Raw genomic sequence first — 19,100 nt, 5'->3', positions numbered from 1 at the left:
ACACACACACACACACACACACACACACACACACACACACACACACGAAAAGAAGTAATGAAAAGAAGGCTAGAGCTGAAGCCCCAGTCCTAGCTCTTGCACTTCCTACCTGGGTGACCACGGACAAGTCACTTGACTCCTCTGGGCCGCAGGTCTTTTCACCTGTAAAATCAGGGGGTTGAACAGGTGACCTCTAAACCTGTGATCCTAGGAACCATATGCAAACATAGAAGATACATATATCCACACTCACTCACAGACGCCCATCCACATTCATACTCCCTGGAGTGTAACTGCACACTCAAATACACACAACTCATACATTCACACAGCCTCTGGTTATACTTAATGTCCCAACAGTACAGCCCTGTTTAGGGGTGTGCTGGCAAATGTTTAACAACCAATTCTCTAAAAAAAAAAGGACACACAACACACTTAAGTTTAATCTGCATTATTAATATTTTCTCAGCCACTTTCTTCAATCTAAACAATCAACAAAATGATAAATCAAGCCCTGATTTGTAGTAATACAAATTTGTAATACTGATACAGTATTTGAGGTCTAAATACTCACACTGAAAATTTAACAGTAAGCTCAGAGGCATGAGATGCCTCCAGCATACCCCGGCCCTGCCCTAATTCTGTCCTTATTGGGAATCCCCAAGTCATACTAGGTTTAAGTACACACCCGCAGAGCAGGGGAGGCCCACCAAAGCCTGGCTGAGCCCTTGGGTCTTTGGCTTTGAGGCCCCTCCCCAGGCTTCTTAACCCCCCTTGCCTCCCTAGGGCTTTGTGTCTCCTATCCGCCGGCTGGTATTCCCTAAGACAGGGCGTAGGTCGGCTGGGAGAAGTCCTGTGAGCCGACGGCCCCTCCACTCTGTGCCCCTGTACCCCCCGGACTACCTCATTGACCCCCAGATTCTGCTCTGTGACTACCTAGAAAAGGAAGTAAAGGTAAGGAGTAAGAAAGAAAATCACATGGTGGGGAGACACGTGCAGGAAATTGGGGTCGGGGCAATTTAGGGGCATGGATCTAGAGCTGGAAGAATCCTTTGACATGATCTAGCTCAAACCCCTCATTTTATAGAGGTACTTTAGAGGTACTTATAACTATAAGTACCTATAGAGGTACTTTAACTATAAGTACCTGAGGTAGTTAGCAGTAGAGTTGGTCGTTGAACTCAGGCGTCTGACTCCAGATGCTAATTCTTTCCTTTTCCCCAGTCATTTCCTTTATCAGCTCTTCTACAAAGGAGCCCGGCTGTCCCCCCAGAAAGGAAATAGATAGACAGCATAGTGTAGTACAAAGAGCTTTGGCCCAGGAATCAGGAGCCTTTGGTCTTTGCCCCGTCTTTACCACTGAAATGCTGTGTGACCTTGAATACCTCCCATATCCTCTGGCCTCAGTTTCTTCCTTTGTAATATGGAGATATTGAAATAGAAGTTTCTAAGGTTTCATCCCAATCTGATATCAGGGGGTTGACTGTTTAACCTCTGAGATTCTTTCTCGATCTAAAAGGTGTGATTCTATAAGCCACGTGCAAACATAGAAGATACATATATCCACACTCACAGAGACTCACCCAGACTCACTGACATCCAATGAGTAAGACACAGCCATAAATTATCGAGGTTTTGTTTCCCTCAATCAGTGAATAAACATTTATTAAGTATCTGTTATGTGCCTGGCACTATGCTAAGTACTAGGGATACAAATACAAATAAAAATACAGTCCCTACCCTCAAGGAGGTTATAGTCCAATGGAATGCCTTCAGCAGCATTTTGTTGTTGTTGAGTTGTTTCACTTGTGTCTGACCCTTTGTGACTGTTTGGGATTTTCTTGGCAAAGATACTAGAGTGGTTTGCTGTTTTCTTCTCCAGTTCATTTTACAGATGAAGAAACTGAGGCAAACAGGGTTAAGTGACTTGCCCAGGGTCACACAGCTAGTAAGTGTCTAGAACCAGATTTGAACTTAATGAAGCTCCTGATTTCAGGCCCAGTGAGTGCTCTATCCATTTTACCACCTAGCTCCCAGTCGTGGACACAGTCTTCAACTAATCAGTCTCATTCTCTAGTCCACAGGTTTACTACTGATAATAGTTCACATTTATATAATATTTTAAAGTTTACAGGATCAGAAGAGTTGGGTCTCTGTGTGTGATGACCTCCTAGAACTATAGGACCTAGGGCCAGAGATGCTTGGGGGCCCCAAGAACAGACTGGGAGAGAGTGCATTGCTGGTGGATAGAGCTGCCAAATGAATTTCTTTGTTCCTTAACATTTTAGATGGCACCTGTATATATTCTGTTTGTACATAGTTGTTTAAATGCTTTCTGCTTCATCAGATTGAGTTCTATGAGAGCAGGAACTGACTTTTGCCTGTCTTTGTATCCCCAGCACTTAGCACAGTGCCTAGCACATAGTAGGTGCTTAATAGATGGTTATGGAATGACTGACTTAAAGGTCTTCCCCTACCCTTTGAAGCTTCGTTTTCTCTCCCCTCTAGGTTTGGCCCAGAGCAGGGATTAGGCAACCTCTAGCTGGTTGGTTATGCAAATTTATGTTAATTGGCCACTGGGGGAGACTCCTGAATTACTAAAGTGGTCTGGAGACTGGAGTTTTTTAATCCAGGCTCATCACTAGTTTAAGGTATGACCTTGACCCCTGGACCTCTGTTTCCTAGTCTGGAAAATGAGAAGAACGATAACATGTGTGTGTGTGTGTGTGTGTGTGTGTGTGTGTGTGTGTGTGTGTATGTTCTACTCTCCTTTCAGACTCTAAGCTCTAGGAGAGCAGGAACCAAATCTCATCTAAACAAATGTGTTCTGCACATTTGTAGGGTTTTGAACTGGAGTTTTAGAGGGAGTCATCTCTTCCAAACTCCTTATTTTATAGATTGGACTGAGCCCCCCAAATTTAAGTGATTTGTTCAAGATCAGGTACTTACCAGAACTGGGATTCCACTCTGGTTCTCTGAGTCCAAATCCAAGGTTCTTTCCACAATAAAACTCAATTTTGTGAATGAATGGTCCTTTCTATGTCACAGGGATTTTGTAAGGATTAAATAAGACAGTGAAAATGCTTTTGAAAAGTGCAAAATGCTTTAAGAATGTAAAGGATAGGAGGAAAAGGATAAGTCAGTATGGTACAGGCAAAAGGGCACTGGATTTGAGTCCCAGCTCTGGCTGTGCCAACAAGTCAACAAGCATTTATTAAGCACCTACTACGTGCCAGGCACTGTGCTAAGCATTGGGGGTATAAAGAAAGGCAAAAAGACAGTCCCAGTCCTCAAGGGGCACAGGATCTAATGGGGAAGGAAAAAAAGGAAACAAACATTTATTAAGCACCTACTATGCCAGGCACTGTCCTCACCACAACTCTGGAAGGTAAGCACTATTATGATCCCCATTTTACAGTTGAGAAAACTAAGGCAGACAGAGGCAAAATGAGTTCCCCAAGGTCACACAGCTAGTAAGTGTCTGAGGTCAGATTTTTAACTCAGGTCTTCCTATTCCAGGCCCAGTGCTAGAGCACCTACCTCCCAGGGTTGTTGTGAGGATCAAATGAGATAATATTTGTAAAGCTCTTAGAACAGACCTTGGCACATAGTAAGTGCTTAATAAATGCTTGTCCCCTTCCTCCCTTTCTCCTCCATCTAGGTGCCTCTAGCTAATGAGGGAGACAACATGCAAACAGTTATGTACAAACAAGATATATAGCTAAAGATATATAGATACACACATATATACATGCATATATACATATTATATATACATGTATATGAAACTAATTTTAGAGGGAAGGAATTAGCATTAAAGGGATAGGAAAAAACTTCCTATTGCAGGAGGTAGGGTTTTAGCTACGGCTTGAAGGAAGCCAGGGAAGCCTGGACGTAGAGATTAGGAGGGAGAGCATTCCAGGCAGGGGAGACAGAAAGCCAGGGAAGATGGTCAGAGTGTGGAGAGAGACAGAGTCCTGTTCCAGCAAGAAGGCCAATGTCATGCAGAGGGGAGTAAGATGTAAGAGGACTGGAAAGGTAAGAAGGGACCAGGTTATAAAGGGCTTCAAAATCCAAAAAGAGGATTTTATGTTGATCCTAGAGGTAATAGGGAACCATTAGAATTTGTTGAATAGGATTGAATGGTTTATCGAGGCAGCTAGGTGTCAGAGTGGATAGCACTCTGGACCTGGAGTCAAGAAGACCTGAGTTTGAATCCAACCTCAATTACTAGCTGTGTGGCTCTGGGCAAGTCACTTCACCAATGCCTGTCTCAGTTTCCTCACCTATAAAATGGGGATAATAATAGTACCTACTTGTTGTGAGAATAAAATGACATATTTGTAAAGCACTTTGCAAACTTACAGCACTATATAAATCAGTTATTATTATTAAGGTGTGTATATGTGTGATATGGTCAGACCTGGGCTTTAGGAAGATTAATTTGACAGCGAGTGGAGGATGGGCTGAAATCATAAGCAGAGAGACCAGCCAGGAGGCTATTGCAATAGTTCAGGTACGAGGTGATGAGAACAGAGAAGGAGGCATATATGAGAGGTTTTATAAACCTAAAATTAACAGGACTCAGGAACAGATTGAATATGAGAGAGAGACAGAAAGACAGAGAGAGACAGAGAGACAGACAGAGACAGATACAGAGAGAGAGAGAGAGAGAGAGAGAGGAGTCAATGATGTAAAATTGGGTTAATTATATAATTATTTTTGTCCTTGTTACCTTCCAGACCTGTGAGGAAAGTACTTCACAAACCTTGTGAAGTGCCATAAAATTCGGGAGGAGGGAAATTTGGACCTAAGGCTTCCTCAGTGTGGGGGAACTTCTGATGGGGATCATAGATAAAGAACTGGAAGGGACCTTAACAGTCATAGCCCAACCCCATCATTTTACAGATGAGAAAACTAAGGCACAGAGAAATGAAATGACCTACCCAAGGTCACATAGGTCTTTGCAGAGGATCCACAGAATAGGTCCTAGAGCAGAGCCAGGATTAGAACCCAGGTTATCTAGCATTCTGTCCACTATACCATACTGCCTCTCTGATACAGACCATTCTTGAGTGTATATAGTCTTAAAGAATTGTCTAAGGCACTGAGAGGTTGTGAGATCCAAATGGTAACAGAGCTGGTATGTGTCAGAGATGTGATTTGAACCCTGTTCTTCCAGACTGAAAGATATGTCTTTTATCCATTTTGCACAAGACCATTGATCTAGAACTGGGAGGAACCTTAGAAGTCATCTAGTTCCGCCCACTTGTTTCACAGAAGAGGAAAATGAGGAAAATGAGAGAAATTCAATGACTTGTCTAAGATCACACAGATAGTGTCAGAGATGAGATTTGAACCCAGGTCTTCTAATAGCAGAGCCGTGATGTTGATGGTCCCACTAGGGACAAAGTCTCATCAGAGGGGCTCTGACAGGATTTAGTGGGTCTGTCTTGACTGTCCTAGGGATGGGGGAAAGAATGGCAGAGGGCCAAGTGACAAACATCTTGCCTTGGCCTTGCTTCCCTGTCCCAACCCCCAAAATTGCATCAATGATATGGTGGAAATGACATTGGATTTGAGGTAAAAGGACCTAGGTTCAGACCCTGGTTCTGCTTATTAGTTTTGTTACCTTGGCCACAGCCAACTGTTCTAAGCTTCAGTTTACTTTTCTGTAAAATAGAGATAATATTTGTACTACACAGGGTTGCTGGGATCACTTTAAACACCTTAAAGGGATACATAATGGGGGCATTATTATTTTATTAGCAGCCCCCAAAAGGTACAGGTTCCCCCGTCTCCACAATGTCCCCTACCCCATCCCCTGAAGAGCATAGAAATATAGTGGCGAGGTTGCTGGATCTGGAGTCAAGAAGACTGGAATGTTAAGCCCACCTCTGGCATTACTAGCCATGTGATCCTGACTATGTCATTTAACTGCTCTGAGCCTCCTTTTTCTTATCTGTAAAATAAGGGGGTATGATTACCCCTTATAATATATTAATATATGACTAAAAGAAAAGTCTCTGGCAGCTCGGTGGATAGAGCACTGGGTTTGGAATCAGAAAGACACGTGTTCAAATCTGGCCTTAGACACATACTAGCTGTGTGACCCTGGGCAAGTCATTTGACCTCTGTATTCCTCAGTTTCTTCGACTGTAAAATGGGGATAATCATAGCTATTATTTATATAGCACCTATTCTGTGCTAAGCACTTTACAATGATCATTTCATTTGATTCTTACAACCCCAGAAGGTAGGTACTATTATTATACTCATTTTACAGATGAGGAAACTGAGGCAAAAAGAGGTTTAGTGACTTGTCCAGGGTCACACAACTAGTATCTGAGGCTGATTTGAACTCAGGTCTTCTTGATTTGAGGGCTAATGCTCCATTCACAGTACTACCTAGCTTTAAAATAATAATAATAGCAGCTACCTAAAAGAGTTCCTGTGAGGATAAAATAAGATGTTTATAATGACATTTAGCCCAGTGCCTGATGGGTACTATATACATGCTTATTCTCTTCCCTTCTATAAGGGCCCTCCCAGCTCTAAATTTATAGGCCTTCTCTTCAGGGGAGTGTTTCAACCAGTGGGAGAGAGCAAAAGTTCTCAGTGCCCTAGTGACTGCTCTGGGCTTCCCGTTAAGTTTCTAGGACACTTAACCTGGGTCACCTCCTCCCTGAACCCCTCTAGCCGGGATGAACTCCTGCAGCTGTTGGACACTGCACGGGTGAGGAGAGAGGAAGGTAGGAGTGGGGAGGGTGGACAGGGTGGGCAGGACACTGTCTCCATCCCATCCCACCGTCAGTTTCCTCCTGTGGAGCTTCTGGGCAGATTAAGACAGGACAGGGGCAAGGGCAGGCAGCGGGTGTGTGGGTGTGTTGGGGGAGGGGCAAGGTAGACTTGGCTGAGGCCCCAGGGGCAGCTCCCTCGACACTCCTCCTTGGCTCTGGCTCCGCAGCAGCTGAAAGAGCTGCCCCTGAAGAGCACCCTGGAGCAGGACAGCATCCTCAGCCTGTCCGCGAGGTGCCTGCTCCTCACATGGAGGGACAATGAGGAGCTGATCCTGCGCATACCCACGCACGAGATCGCGGCTGCTTCCTACCTGCAGGACGATGCGCTCCACCTGCTAGTGCTCAAGACGGGTGAGACACAAGGCGGGGCGGGACCCTAGGGGAAGACTGGTCCAGGGGCTGGGGGCGGGGGTCGGGGAGGGGCGAGTGAAGACTACACCGCTAGAATTCGGGAATGGGGATGAGGTGAGGGAGGCTCCAGAGCAGGGCCAATTGAAACATACTAGAGGTCAGACCAAAGTCATTCTTCCAAAGGATTCTACCTTTGAGATCGTCTCCTCCTGACCCCCGCCCTGGTCTCTCACCCGAAGTGCCTCCTAGGACCAACCATTTATTAAGCTCCTCTTTGTACCAGGCACAGTTGAGATGCTGGGGATGATACAAATACAAATGTAAGAAAGTCCCTACTTTCAGGGTGCTTAGAATCTATGAGGAGGATACAAGGGACATTACTGATCCAACTCCTTTATTTTATTGATGATGGAGATAGGCAGAGACAGCTGGTGGCATAGTGGAAACAGCACCAAGCCTGGAGTCAGAACGACCTCTGGCCTCAAAGAGTTAACTGACTGTGCAACTTTGGGCAAGTCACTTAAATCTCTGTTTGCCTCTGTTTCCTCAACTGTAAAATGGGGATAATAATTGCACCTACCTCACAGGGTTGTTATGAGGATCAAATAAGTTAATGTTTGTAAAAAGCACAGTGCCTGGTACATAGTAGGAACTCTATAAATAGTTATTCCCCTCATTAGGAAACTGAGACTGACGAGGGATATCACCTGCCCAATATCACACAGATAATGGTTGTAGGAACAACTAGGAGGTGCAGTGGATAGAGTGCAAGGCCCTGGAATGAGGAAGCATCATCTCCCCAAATTCAAATCTGGCCTCAAACACTTACTAGCTGTGTGACCCTGGGCAAGTCACTTAACCCTGTTTGCCTCAGTTTCCTCATCTGTAAAATGGACTGTCAAAGGAAATAGCAAACCACTCCAGTATCTTTGCCAAGAAAACCCCAAATGGGGTCAGGAAAAGTCAGACACAACTGAAAAATGAAACATCATCATCAATGATTGTGAGTCAAGATTTGAACCCTAGTTTTCTGATTCCTTATTCTCTCTGTGTGGCTCTGCCCTGACTTTCACACTCGTATCAAAGACAGGAAAGCAGTGGGGTGCCTTGTCCAGGAATAATATAACAGCTCTCATTACTACAAAGCACTTTGTTCACTACAACTCTTCTTTTGAGGTAGATAGAGTGGGAACTGTTATCCCCATTTTTGCAGATGAGGAAACTGAGGATGAGAGAAGTTTGCAATCCCAGGGGATATAGAACTGTAAAGGACCTTGTTGTTCATTTGTTTTCAGTTGTGTCTGACTCTTTTGGAGCTTTCTTGGCAAAGATACTGGAGTGGCCTTGTCCAGATCTTAGATGGGATCTGGTCTAGTCCTTATTTTATACTGATGGAAAGGGAGGCTTAGGTAGTAAGTAACAGAACCTGATTCTAACCCAGGACGATGAATTCAAAAATCTAGTGTTCTCTCCACTTCACCAGTCACCCAACTGATCAGGGCTAGATCTGCTTTCATTATTCATTTAGTGGTACTGAGAAGCAGTGAGGTATATAGGAACCACAGGATCTTCCTGGGCTCCTCGTTACTTGCGCAACCTTGGGAAAATCACTTATCATCTTGGGACCCATTTCTTGACTGGATGACCTTCCAGAACCCCTCAATCTCTAAATCTGGGATACTATGATCCTTACTGTGAGGTTCGTAATTCAGGAATTATTATCACCATTTTACAGATAAGCAACTAAGGCTCAGGAATCAAGCGATTTGCCCGGGTTCATATATGTAGCAATTGACTTGTACATGTTTTTAAAACTGGAAGGTACCTTAGAGATAATATGGACCATGATCCAGGTGTTCTGACTCTTTGCCCAAAAGATTTGCCACCATCCCACACTCCCCTTCTACATGAAAGGTAGAGGAAGCAGGTCCCAAGTGGCGACATGTTCTTTCCTTCCCATGCCTTAACCTTTGGTCTTGGTTATGTGGTCATTTTTTCGTCCTCTCTTAGGGCTGGGTGTGGATCCAGTGCCTGCTGGCCTGGATGTGTGCCCCGGTGGCAGGCGGGAGCCTGGAGTGGCTGGCATGACCCCTGAGAAGAGGTCAACAGGCAGCGGTCCTGAACCTAGACCGCCTTCAAGTGGTGTGGAGCGACGCCACACCATCTGCAGCCTGGACTGGAGGATGGCATGGGGGGGCACCGAGGGCCGGGCCACTGGTGGTGGTGGGGGGGGGGGCAGCTTGGAACGACAGCAAGGTGCTGGTGAGAAGAAAGCTGTGGGCCGGGCTTTTGGGAGCTGGGAACGGCGCCAGACATTCAGTGGCAGCTGGGAGCGGCGGCAGGGGGGCAAGCCTGGGGGCAGCTGGGAGTGGCGGCAGGGGGGCAAGCCTGGGGGCAGCTGGGAGCGGCGGCAGACCTTCAGTGGCGGCAGCTGGGAGCGCCGACAACCTGGTCTCAACCCCCTGGACCCTCAGGATCCTAGCCCTGATGCCTACTGCAACCTCATCATCCTGGCAGTTGCCAATAGGGTGAGTTATCCCCTCAACCAAGGTGAATTGAACGGCTATGGCCTAGAGGTCATCTGACTTGAGGGGCCCTAGAGCCCCAGTCTGGGCCACAGCATTCAACCAATTTCAACTCAACAGATATTTTAAGAAAAATTCATTGATGTCTCTTATTTTTACTTCACCTACATTTCCCAATATATCCTTTCCCCTTCCCAAAGAGTTATGTCTCATAACAAAGAATTAATAAGAGAAAAAGAAACAATTCAGCAAAATTAACCAACATAACAACCACATCCAACATTATATTCAAGGTCTCATACCTATCCATAGTCCTCTACCTCTGTGAAGAAAGAATGAAGATACACTTCCATATCCCTTCTTGAGGGCCCAGCTTGGTAATGATAATTCCACAGCTTTTGGTTGTAATTGTTTTGTTGCCAGTTTCCTTTTACAGTGTGTAGTTACTATATCTATTGTTTTCCTGGTTCTACTTATTTTCACTTTACATTGGTTCACATAAGTCTCTTCATATTTCTCTGTATTCATCATATTTATTTCTTACAATACTCAATATTCTACCATATTCATGTATCACAATTTGTTTATTCATTCCCCAACCAAGCGGTATCTATTTTGTTTTCAGTCCTTCACTATTATAAAAAGAGCTCCACTGACATTTCTTAGTCACCTACTGTTTGCAGAACACTGTACAAGAAACTGAGGAAAATACAAAATTTAGAAACTAACATTTCTATAGCAATTTAGGGTTCACAAAACACTTTACATACATTTGATTCTTACAGTAACCCATGAAGTAATTGGCATGATCCCATTTTACAGACAAAGAATCTTTGTCTTAAGGAAGTTAAATGATTTGTTTAGTCTTCCTGATTCCAAATCCAGTACTCTGTCTATCCCCTACCTCCGTGGAACTCAAAGTCTAATAAGGACATAAGATACCAACCCAGAAAACTCTAATACACAACATTATATGATAAATCCATTAGAGAGGTGCAGGATAATATTTGAAGTCTGAGGGTCAAGGTCATTACCAAGAATTGGAAGAATCAGGGGCAGCTAGATAGCACAGTGGATAGACCACCGGCCCTGGATTCAGGAATTCCTGAATTCAGATCCGGCCTCAGACACTTTACACTTACTGGCTGTGTGACCCTGGGCAAGTCACTTCACCCCATTACCTCCCCCCCCCAAAAAAGAAAGAATTGGGAGAATCAGGGAAGCTTTCATGGAAGAGGTAGTCTTTGAAGGTCGGGTAAGGATTCAGTAATTCAGATAGAGAGGGACATAGGCACATTCTAAGCTCAGCATAAACAAAGGCGCAGGGTTGGGAAAGGTCAGGGTACGTAATAGGGACAAAGTTGCTTGGTTTGATTACAGTGTAGAATGCAAGGGGGAGTATCCAGTGACTAGAAAGGTAGGGTTGTGTCCAATTATAGAGGGTTTTGAATGTCAGGTAGAGGAGTCTGAACTTTATTTGGGAAGCAATACGGAGCCATTAAATGTTTTTGAACAGAAGAGTAACCTGAAGAGATCCATACTTAAGGAAAATAATTCTAGCATCACACAAAGGACAGATTGGACAGAGGAGAGATTTGGAGGCAGGAAGACCAGTTAAGCAGTTATTCCAATAGACCAGGTAGAACTTGGGTGGTGGCCACAAGAAGAGAGAAAAGATGGAGGTGAGGGATGTTATAACATCACGGGGCTGAGGGGCCCCAAAGCTCCATCCTATATTGCAACTATACTGAAAACAATGACTATACAGTTATCCCTTCCACACTGTGGCTTTCTCAATCATGATTTTGCTGTATTGTGGGTTGGCATAAGAAATTAAACGGGAATTTTAGGGGAGTTTTACAGAAACCATAGATGACACATGAAGGCCAGCAGACGACTTAGAATGCACAAAATATATGCATAATATTGTATAATAACCCAAATTTTACAATAAGGTACTGTAAACATCCCATAAAAGAAAAAGAAAAAATTCAGACTTCTTCTCTGGTATGAAAGGAAGGCCAAAAAATTTTACATGGATTTTCCAGATCACAGGGGCACCATACCCCTAGCCGCTGTGATATGGAAGGGATAACTATAATTAAAGGGGGTTCCCTAAAAGCCTGACCTGTTTTAAATATATCCCCAACCTGATGGTCAGGACCTAGTATGAGAATAAATCTTTTTTTTTTTTTCTCTAGAGTCCTTGATATTCCCAGCCTCCCTCCAATGCCCCTTTGTAAGGAATATTCACAATGGCTGAAAGAAAGGAATAGAGAAGAATGTGACAACCAGTTATAATGTTAAAGCTGGAAGGGACCTTTTGAAAGAGCATAGAATGTTAGAGCTAAGGGGCCTTAGAGAAACCACACAGGCCAACCCACTCATTTCACAAACAGGGAAACTAAGGCTCAGCAAGCAGAAATAATTTGTCCAAAAGTACACAGCAAATTGGAGACAGAGCTATGCCTAGGATCTGGGTCTCCCAAATCTCTGGCCTAGTACTCTTTCCTCAGCACCACTCTGACTCTCACTTTCCAGACTGCTAAAGCTGCCACACCTACCACCCCCACACCCCAGCTTGGAGATGTTCTCAATTACTAACTTCTCCTCTCTTTTGTGGTCAGGATGCAGCCGAAGAATACTGTGCTCTCATCTGCCAGGTCTTCCAGATCATCTATGGAGATCAGACCATTGAGTGTGTGGATCGGGCTGGCTACCACTACACCTCTACCCCTGAACGGCCCTGGCTTATCAGCCGCAGTGAGTGCTGGGTCAGAGGCAGCTTTACCTCGGTACCACCCTCCTCTTCTCCCTAAACCAAAATGAAATGAACCAAATGATCAGGGAACTTAGAGCTGAAAGGGACCTCAAGAGATCAGGTAGTTCAGGCCCTTTGTTTTTACAGATGAGGAAAAACTGAAGCTTAGAGAGGTTAAGTGACTGACTGGGGGAGAGGGGTGTCACACAACTAGTAAGCATGGAGTGGAATTTGAAGCCAGGTGTTCCTGACTCAAAGTCCAACACACTATTCACTACTCCATAAAGCCTCTCAACTGGTCCAATGCCTTCATTTTTTTTTATAGATGAAGAAAATAAGGCCTAGAGAGGTTCAGTGATTTGCTCAGAGTCACACAGGTAATAAGATCCCAAGATAAGATTTGAACCCAGGTCAAAGAATCTAATTAGGCAGGAAGTACAGATCAGCTGCCTTTGAGAGAAACCAAGGGCTAGAAAGCTATTCCACATCCTTCAACCCCTCCAAACATTTATTTAGCACCTACTGTGTATAAAGAGTGGCTAGAGTCAGAAAAACTAATTTTCCTGACTTCAAATGTGGCCTCTGACACTTACTAGCTGTATGACCCTGGGTAAGTCATTTAATCCCTATTTGTCTCAGTTTCCTCATCTGTAAAATAGGGATAATAATAACACCTTCTTCATGGGGTTATTGTGGGGATCAAATGAGATAATAATTGTAAAGCACTTAGCACAGTGCCTAGCACACTGTAGATGTATAATAAATTCTTGTTTCCTTCCTTCAATCTAATCCCTTCATTTTATAGATGAGGAAACTAGGCCCAGAGAGATTAAGGGATTTACTGAAAGTCACACTGGTAATTATGCCAGGATTGGGACCCGGGTCTTCTGACTCCAAATCTAGTTGCATTCCCAATATACCATACCGTAGACTTCAGTACCATACAAGGAAAAACTTGACAATAACTCATTGCTCAATTATTTTTTATGTCCAATTCTTTGTGATCCCATTTGAGGGTTGTTGTTTTGTTTTTTTTTTCAGAGATACTGGAGCGGTTTGCCATTTCCTTCTCCAACTCTTTTTCAAATGAGGAAACTGAGGCAAACAGGGTTAAGTTGCCTAGGGTCACACGGTTAGTAGGTATCTGAGGCCAGATTTGAAGTCAGGAAGCTGAGTTTTCCTGATTCCAGCAGGTCAGGCACTCTATCTACTGAGCCACCTAGCTGTCCCCTTGACAATAATTAGAGCTGTCCGAAAGTAGAGTGGACTGCCTTGAAAGGTAATACATCTGCCATCACTGAAGGTCTTTAAGTGGAGTCTGGATGGCTCTGTGTTGGCTACATGCTAGAGACAATATCTGTTCTGGCACCAGCTGGACCAAATAGCTCTGTAGTCCCTTTTATTTCTGAGATGCTGTGATTCTATGACTCATGCTCTGGACTTCTAACTCCAAGTCCAGTGACTTTCCATTATGCTCAAATGTCTCTCCAATAGTAAATACCTAAGAGCGGTATGAACAAAGTACTATAAGGTCAGATGAAAGAGCTCACTTCCATCTTCAGAGAGTGGGGAGAAAGTCAAGGAAGGCTTTGTGGAGGTCAAAGCATTTGAGCTGGGCCTTGAGGTAAAGAAAGGATTTCAGCAGGTAGAGATGGCAGGAAGGGGCAGAGAAAGGACATTCCAGGACTAGGAGCCTGAGCAAAGATCCCTTCTTCTGTTCCCCACAGCTAGCTGTCCCTCCAGATTCCTCTTTTCTGTTCCTTGTGAAAATTCTGGGCCAGTATTAGGCAAAGAGGGAGGGATCTTTAGATGAGCTGTCATTCAGTGCTAGCCCTGCCCTAGGTACTCTATGCGTGGGGGGGTGATACAGAAGTGGAAAAATGAGAGTCATGCAATTTGGTTGGATTCCATCTGTCTCTCCAGCCTTTTCCCACCCAACTCAGACAGAAGTTTGATTGCACATGCAAAGATTGGAGGCGCAAGAGAAAGGCAGATTCAGATAAAGGAGAACAGAGCTAGAAGCTGAGGAGCCAGAGGGCCTGGTCCTGAGGGACTCCAGACTTAACCAACTAATTAAGAAGTCTTTATTGAACATCTCCCTCCTGTGTGCCCAGCCCTGTGCTATGTATTGGGAAACACCCAAGAAAAGAAAGAATATACATGGTTCCTGCTTTGGCAGGACCTGAGGTTTAATTTTGGAATGGGGACTAAGACTAGAATTATAGGCTTCCAGAGCTAAAAGAGATCTGGCAAGTCTCCAGGCCAGTTTGCCATCCTTCAAAAGAACCTCCTTTACAGTATCCTTGATTAAGGGCTATCCACCCAGTTTGAACACTTCCTGTTACAAGGAGCTCAGACAGAGAACCTGGGCTCGAATCCCATGTCTGCCATGTGACCCTAGAGGCCTAAACTTCTCTGGGCCTCTGCTTCTTCACCTCTAAATTGGGGGTAATGGTGGACTAGATGGCTCTAGATAGGATCCTACCAATTAAGGCAACCCATTTTTAGAAATTTTCTCTTCCATCAACCCTAAATCTGCCTCATTATAATTTCCACTGACCGCTCCTGGTTCTGACCTCTGGGAACATGAAGAACAAGCCTAAACCCAGTGATGGCTTTCATGATTTTTGAAGACAGGGAGGAATCCTGCCCCCATCCTACCCCAATTCTATCCCCATCCTGCCCCTAAATCTTTTCTTCTTCAGCTGTGGGCCATCTCCAGTCGTCCTGATGTGCATCTGGCCACTGGACCCAGGTGGTTCTGGAGGAGAAAGTGAGGCTGGTGACTTTGCCCAGCCCTCCCTCGCTTAAATCAAAATCAATCACAAGTCATGTCATCAACTCCCTGATGTCATGGTCCTCTTCAAGAATGAAGGACAAACACAACAACCTTCTCCAGCCTAAATACACCTAGATTCTTCAATTGTCCTTTATATTTCATGGCTTAGAAAAGAAGACTGCAGTATAGCAGAAAGAGGATTGTTTTTATAAACAAAAGGTCTGAGTTCAAATCCTGGCTCTGACATTTACTAATTACACGACCCTGGACAAATCACTTCCCATCTCTGATCCCTAGTTTCCTCCTCTGTATAATGGAGATAATAATATTTTAACTACCTAACCCACTGGTGTTTTTTTAATCTTCTCTGGAAAATGCTTTGTAAGCCTTAAATGACCAGGGAAACATGACCTATTATTAAGGGACAGAGAATTGCATGAGGATAGGAATTAGGGAGTTGTGCCTAGGACACTGTCTGGGGATGGGGCCAGTGGAGGGAAAGAAGATGGCCCCAGGAAAGATAGAATCCTGCTTTTTCTTCTAACTGATCTCTGTCCTACTGCAGGTGAGAGCTGCCGCACAGATGGGACCTATGGCTATGATGCTGATTTCAGTTGCTGCAGCTCTTTGTAGGTACCGACCGCCACCAGAGATGGTGCTGTCCCTCTCCCCTCCCCCTAGCCCAATCCCTATCCCTCTCCATGCACCCAGTAGTTACCCCAGACACCTGGTTGTTTCCTGGGGAAATTCTTCACCACTGTCTGGCAAGAAGGATGTCCCTGGCTGAGTCCCTGCTGTGTGCTAACCTGGCTCTAGGCGCTGTGGGGGACGATGAGGAAACTAAAGATGCTCGATCATCACCTAGCAGGCTTGAAACTCACTAAGCCACAAAAAGACCTATAAAGCACAAGCACTGAGAGGGACCTTAGAACACAGATCATAGAAAGTCAGGGCTAGAAGGGACTTTAGGGGTCATCTGGTCCAGCGCCTTCAGTGATCAATATGGAAACTGAAGCCTACCTAGGGAAGGGAAGGAATTTACCCAAAGCTGCACATGTCACAGGATCACAGGCCTGAGAGTTTGAAGGGACCTTGTCAATTGCAGTATAGAAGAGCTAGGAGAGACTCTAATAATTGTAATAAATAAAAGAGCTGAGAGGAATTTTATCAATCATCTTGTACTAGATAGAAGAGCTAGCATTTGGATCCAAATATTTCTGACTCCAAATCCAGCACTTTCCACTACACCACAAAGCAAGCACAAGGTAACACAGGGTCATCTCACAAATTAGCCACCCCAATCAATGAGCATCACATCATATCAATAGAAAGTGTTGGTCCCAGAACACACAGTTCTTTTGCCCTCAAGAACAGGGTCCTTTCTGCTACATTTGAGCTTCCTTCAGTCAGTGGGTTTTTTTAACCCTGTATATAATTGAGAAATTATTTTGAGTGCTCTTGGTGTATGTGACATGCTTATGATTTCCCTATGTGTCTAAAACTGATCCCCTGATTCTAGGTTAAAGATGAGATTGTACCTGGAGAACAGCCCGTGATCAGTAGCATATGTCATAGTTTCCCCAACTATAAAATGAGGGCATTAGACTACATGGGCTACAAGATTCTTCCTAGCTCTCATTCTATGATCCTATGATCACCCCAATAACTAAATCTCCCCCCCCCCCAGCACCATTCCATTGTTTATTGAAGATTTATTGAATCCTCTATCATCAACAATGTCACTGTCACCCTCAGCCAGGGCTGTGTTGGTCAATGTTTAACAAATGCGCTCTTAGGGGGGGAAATTATATGCATATACATTTTTAAGTTTAATCTGCATTTTTAACACTTTCTTAAATTTAGACAATGAATATATCAAGCCTTGATTTGTAGCATTTGCTGATTTCTGAGGCGTAAATATTTACGCTAAAATTTTAGCCCTTGATCTGGACTCCAGCATATCTCTGTCATCAACCCTTCACAACCATCCTTGTGTGTGTGTGTGTGTGTGTGTGTGTGTGTGTGTGTGTGTGTGTTTAGGTAAGGGGGGAAGAGAAGAAAAGGAGTTGTGGCTCAGGCTGAAAACCTGAGATGGAGCCACAAAGCTGAGCACCCTCCTCGGGTAACTGGGATTTCATTTATTAAACATTCTATGTTTATTAAATACCTACTACGTGAAGGGCCCTGGGTAAAGAGGCAAAGTTGAATTAAGATGCATGCTATTTATTCCTGCCCCAATGGAGCTCATAGTCTATGTTGGGTATCTGATGCTTCTGTTCTAGGACAATCCTCCAGAATTCTAGTGCCTTCCTTTTGATGATTTCCAATTTATCTTGTATATAACATGTTCATACATAGTTTTTTGTGTGTTATCTCCCCCAGTAGACTGTGAGCTCCTTGAGGGCAAGGGTTGTCTTTTGCTTCTCTTTGTATCCCCAGCACTTAGTACAGTGCCTGGCACATAGTAGGTGCTTATCAAATGTTTATTGACTGACTGACTGACTGACTAACGTGGCAGACCCTAGGAGACTACACACTGGGCTGAAGGGACCCTGGCAGAAGGGAGGATTGCGGAGGGGGTTGGTCAGGCAGGAATAGAGGGCCCAGTGGAGGGAATCAGGGCACCTGTCTCTGTCTGTGCTTTCCAGTAATGGCTCCCATGACACCTTCGAAGCTTATTATAGTGGGACATCCACACCCTCCTTCCAGGGATCTCACTGCAGTGAAAGCGATGGCAGCAGCCTGGGTCTGGAGCAGTTACAGGACTATATGGTGACGGTAAGGCCTGGGCAAGGTCAGTGCCACTTTCCCAAGCTCTGGAGATTGATTGTCCCAGCTCACCTGCCCTCTTTCCTGAGCTTCTATATCTTTTTGCACTCTGTAGAAGCCTTTGCTCACTCACAGCATTCCCCACCCTCCACCCCCGTCCTTCCACACCCATTCATGTCTGTCTATTTGACCTGTCTCTCTTCCCCTCCCACATACCCACATCCTGTGGTGCCCAATGAAACCTCTGCCTCTTTCCCCCATGTGCCCCATGCGAGCTCCCACCTGCCCCTTTCCTTCCCTGGAAGTCTGCATCCTCCCCTATCTCATGGGACCCCTGTTCATCTGGCACCTATACTCCCATGTCCAGATCCCTCAGTGAAGTCCTCTGATGGGACAGAGGACAGAGATATGTGTCCCTGTAGTTGGTTCCTGTCCTGGGCCTCCATCTTCTCTCTAGTTCTCTAGGAAGCAAGTAGAGAGGGGCCAGTTAGAAAAAACATTTCTAACTAAAAGAACATTGAGATCACAGGCCATCCCCCTTTCCACAGTGCCCTCTGCCCCCTGAATTGCCTATGGCCTCACCCCCAGCAATCATACTAGCCATACTTTGCCAAACCCTGTGGAATATGCACCCCACTGTGGACCTGTCCTCTGTCTTTTGCCTGGTCCCACCTCCTGGCTCTTCCCCACAGTTGCGGAACAAGCTATCACCACCCGAGATCCAGCAGTTTGCTCTGCTGCTGCGAGAATACAGGCTGGGGCTGTCTGTGCAGGAGTACTGTGGGCATCTTCTTCGGCTCTATGGGGACAAGAGGAAGTTCCTTCTTCTGGGTGAGCATGCGCTAACCCCTTCTCCCATTTGAAGGGTCAGCCCTGGACCCCACCCCCATCATTACTGTCTCCATCCCCATTACCACCATCATTATGGTGTGGCACAGCGGAAAGAATGCTGGATTTGGACCCCAAAGAACTGGGTTCAAATCCCAGCTGTGCCATGTACTCCCTGTGTGATGTTGGGCAATTCACTTCATTCTGGATCTTAGTTTCCTCCTCTTTAAAATGAGAGGGTTGAACTTAGTAATCCGGAAGGACCCTATGGGATCTTACTTAATCGT

At 44.9% G+C, this 19,100-nt stretch overlaps 1 protein-coding gene across 7 annotated transcripts in view; it reads left to right on the top strand.

Annotated features, from left to right (window-relative positions):
• CCM2L (CCM2 like scaffold protein) overlaps positions 1-19,100 on the top strand; it is a 36,223-nt gene that overhangs the window by 2,141 nt on the left and 14,982 nt on the right. For 4 of the 7 annotated variants that reach the window (XM_027867764.1, XM_027867770.1, XM_027867763.1 and 1 more), the window contains exons 2-9: positions 787-954; positions 6,653-6,736; positions 6,968-7,151; positions 9,162-9,679; positions 12,304-12,471; positions 15,782-15,849; positions 17,865-17,994; positions 18,678-18,816. In XM_027867764.1, the coding sequence (XP_027723565.1) occupies positions 787-954; positions 6,653-6,736; positions 6,968-7,151; positions 9,162-9,679; positions 12,304-12,471; positions 15,782-15,849; positions 17,865-17,994; positions 18,678-18,816 (1,459 nt within the window). The remainder of the gene's footprint in view (positions 1-786; positions 955-6,652; positions 6,737-6,967; positions 7,152-9,161; positions 9,680-12,303; positions 12,472-15,781; positions 15,850-17,864; positions 17,995-18,677; positions 18,817-19,100) is intronic. The other 3 variants (XM_027867767.1, XM_027867769.1, XM_027867766.1) reach the window with 2 other exon arrangements.

The sequence above is a fragment of the Vombatus ursinus genome, unplaced genomic scaffold (genome assembly GCF_900497805.2).
Source record: "Vombatus ursinus unplaced genomic scaffold, bare-nosed wombat genome assembly UNPS02014786.1, whole genome shotgun sequence".
Classification (NCBI taxonomy): domain Eukaryota; kingdom Metazoa; phylum Chordata; class Mammalia; order Diprotodontia; family Vombatidae; genus Vombatus; species Vombatus ursinus.
Note: the sequence above shows the minus strand (reverse complement) of the source record. Positions and strands in the feature narration are given on the sequence as shown.